General features: G+C 42.0%; 1 protein-coding gene across 1 annotated transcript; it reads left to right on the forward strand.

Annotated features, from left to right (window-relative positions):
* Window positions 1-2,275, forward strand: LOC100785732 (thaumatin-like protein 1). Its single transcript, XM_003549416.5, has 3 exons — window positions 1-174; window positions 294-993; window positions 1,643-2,275. The coding sequence occupies exons 1-3, from the start codon at window positions 114-116 to the stop codon at window positions 1,827-1,829; spliced, it is 948 nt and encodes a 315-aa protein (XP_003549464.1). The 5' UTR covers window positions 1-113; the 3' UTR covers window positions 1,830-2,275.

A 2,275-nucleotide genomic window follows, 5' to 3' on the forward strand; every position in this document is an offset into this window, starting at 1 on the left:
ATTCTTCTCATTCTCAAATTCATATTACAAGAAGAAGAAGAAGAAGAACTTGGATAATTGTTAATTATAACTAATTAATTCTCTCAGTTCTTCTTCTTCTTGTTTCTCTGATTATGGATCGCCCAACACTATCATTATTTTCATTCCTACTAACACTCCATCTATCACTATCAGGTAATGTTTATTTTCTATAGTAACATACCTTCAACGGAAAAAAATTTATGATCATGCAAAGGTGGAATGAATTAATATACTTTAATTTTGATGAATTATTAATTTGTAATTTTTTGCAGGGGTAATTTCAACCACTTTCACTCTAGTTAACAAATGTGAGTACACGGTGTGGCCGGGAATTCTTTCCAATGCTGGTGTTCCTCCTCTTTCCACCACAGGCTTCGTTCTCCAAACCGGCGCGTCCACTACAATCGCCGCACCCGCGTCTTGGGGTGGCCGTTTCTGGGGCAGAACATTATGCTCCCAGGACTCAACCAGCGGCAAGTTCTCCTGCGTCACCGGCGACTGCGGCTCCGGCAAGCTCGAGTGCTCCGGAAACGGCGCCGCGCCGCCTGCCACCCTGGCCGAGTTCACCCTGGACGGCGCCGGAGGACTCGATTTCTTCGATGTAAGCCTTGTCGACGGCTACAACGTGCCGATGCTGGTGGTGCCGCAGGGTGGCTCCGGCGGGAAGTGCAGCGCGACGGGGTGCGTCGGGGACCTGAACGGCGCGTGTCCCTCAGAGCTGAAGGTGATGAGTGGCGATGGGAGAGAGGGAGTGGTGGCGTGCAAGAGCGCGTGCGAGGCGTTTAACTCGCCGCAGTATTGCTGCAGTGGCGCGTACGGCACGCCCGACACGTGCAAGTCTTCGTCTTACTCCGAGATATTCAAGAGCGCTTGCCCACGCGCCTATAGCTACGCTTACGACGACAAGACCAGCACCTTCACCTGCGCTTCCGCGGATTATACCATCACCTTTTGTCCTTCCCCCACCACCAGGTTTCTTTCTCAGCTTTCATATAAATACCATTTTTAGTACATTAAATAGACTTTCCCATATTAGAAAGTGCCTGTTTATTTACTATTTCAATAATATTTAATGATTTTAACGTCAGTATAAATTGATCACAAAAACAATAACAGATAAGGATGTGTGTTTTTAGTAAAATTTTCAGCTTCTGATTGTTACGAATGGAGTGATATTAATTCTTCTTTTTATAAAGAAGAACAATATTAATTGAGTTGATTTTTCAGAATGAAATCAAAGACACACTTTAATCATCAAAACAAGAACTATTTGTTAGCTTCCACCCAAGAAGATAGCGAAGTTGAAAATGCGGTAATTCGGCTTTATAATACTTGGGTAGAAAATTCGTATCAAACCAAACCATATATGTTTGGTTATAGAAGCAATCTAGCAAGTGAGTAGAAGAGATGAATTCGTACTTTGTAGAGATGCCTGCCGAATGAATAATAATAACGTCCCCACTCTATCCAATACAATTCCTAACGTGATTGGTCTCCTTAGACAGAGATCAATTATTGAAGTAGCTGGTTATCTCTGCTCTCTGCATTTCATGACCATTATTGGTTTTGTTTTCTTCTTGGAATATTAGCATTTGCTCATTATTATTTATTTTCTCAACAGTCAGAAGGCATCACAGGGGCAAGATGGTTCTTCTACTACCTCTCCCTTGCTGAACAACAACGGCACAATGGTGTATGAAGGTGCATTTGGTCAGAATGAAATCTCGTGGGCCACGTGCAGCCACGTGTTCCAATCCCAAGCCCTCGCCGGCATTGTCAGTATGACGATGGCTATGTGGCTCTTCTAAATAATACTTATTTTTCTCAATCAAGGCCACGTTCATTGGCCCAAACAAGATGGTAGTAGGAGTGGGACCCTATTCTCTTGCACACCAAGAACAACCTTAGTTGAATATGAGCCCATGCTCACGTGGATGTGATTCGTTTGATGAAGGGATAGCTCACCCGACATCGTTTAATTACTACATCTATACCATCATTTTTGGGTACCAGACTCCAATACTACGTATTATACATACAGCCAAATAGGCAACAACGTAGTAATTAGTTTTTAGTTTTTTTTTTTTTTTATTCTAGTTATTTATTTATTTATTTTTTATAGGTTAGATTATCAATAGGAATACCATTATTGAATTCTGTGTTATGGGCGGGGAAATTCTTTATTGATTCGGCAATGTGCGGCTGTAATATTTGACGACAATAAAGAAATGGATTCGTATATTGCATATTTTCA

Source organism: Glycine max, chromosome 17 (genome assembly GCF_000004515.6).
Source record: "Glycine max cultivar Williams 82 chromosome 17, Glycine_max_v4.0, whole genome shotgun sequence".
Lineage (NCBI taxonomy): Eukaryota > Viridiplantae > Streptophyta > Magnoliopsida > Fabales > Fabaceae > Glycine > Glycine max.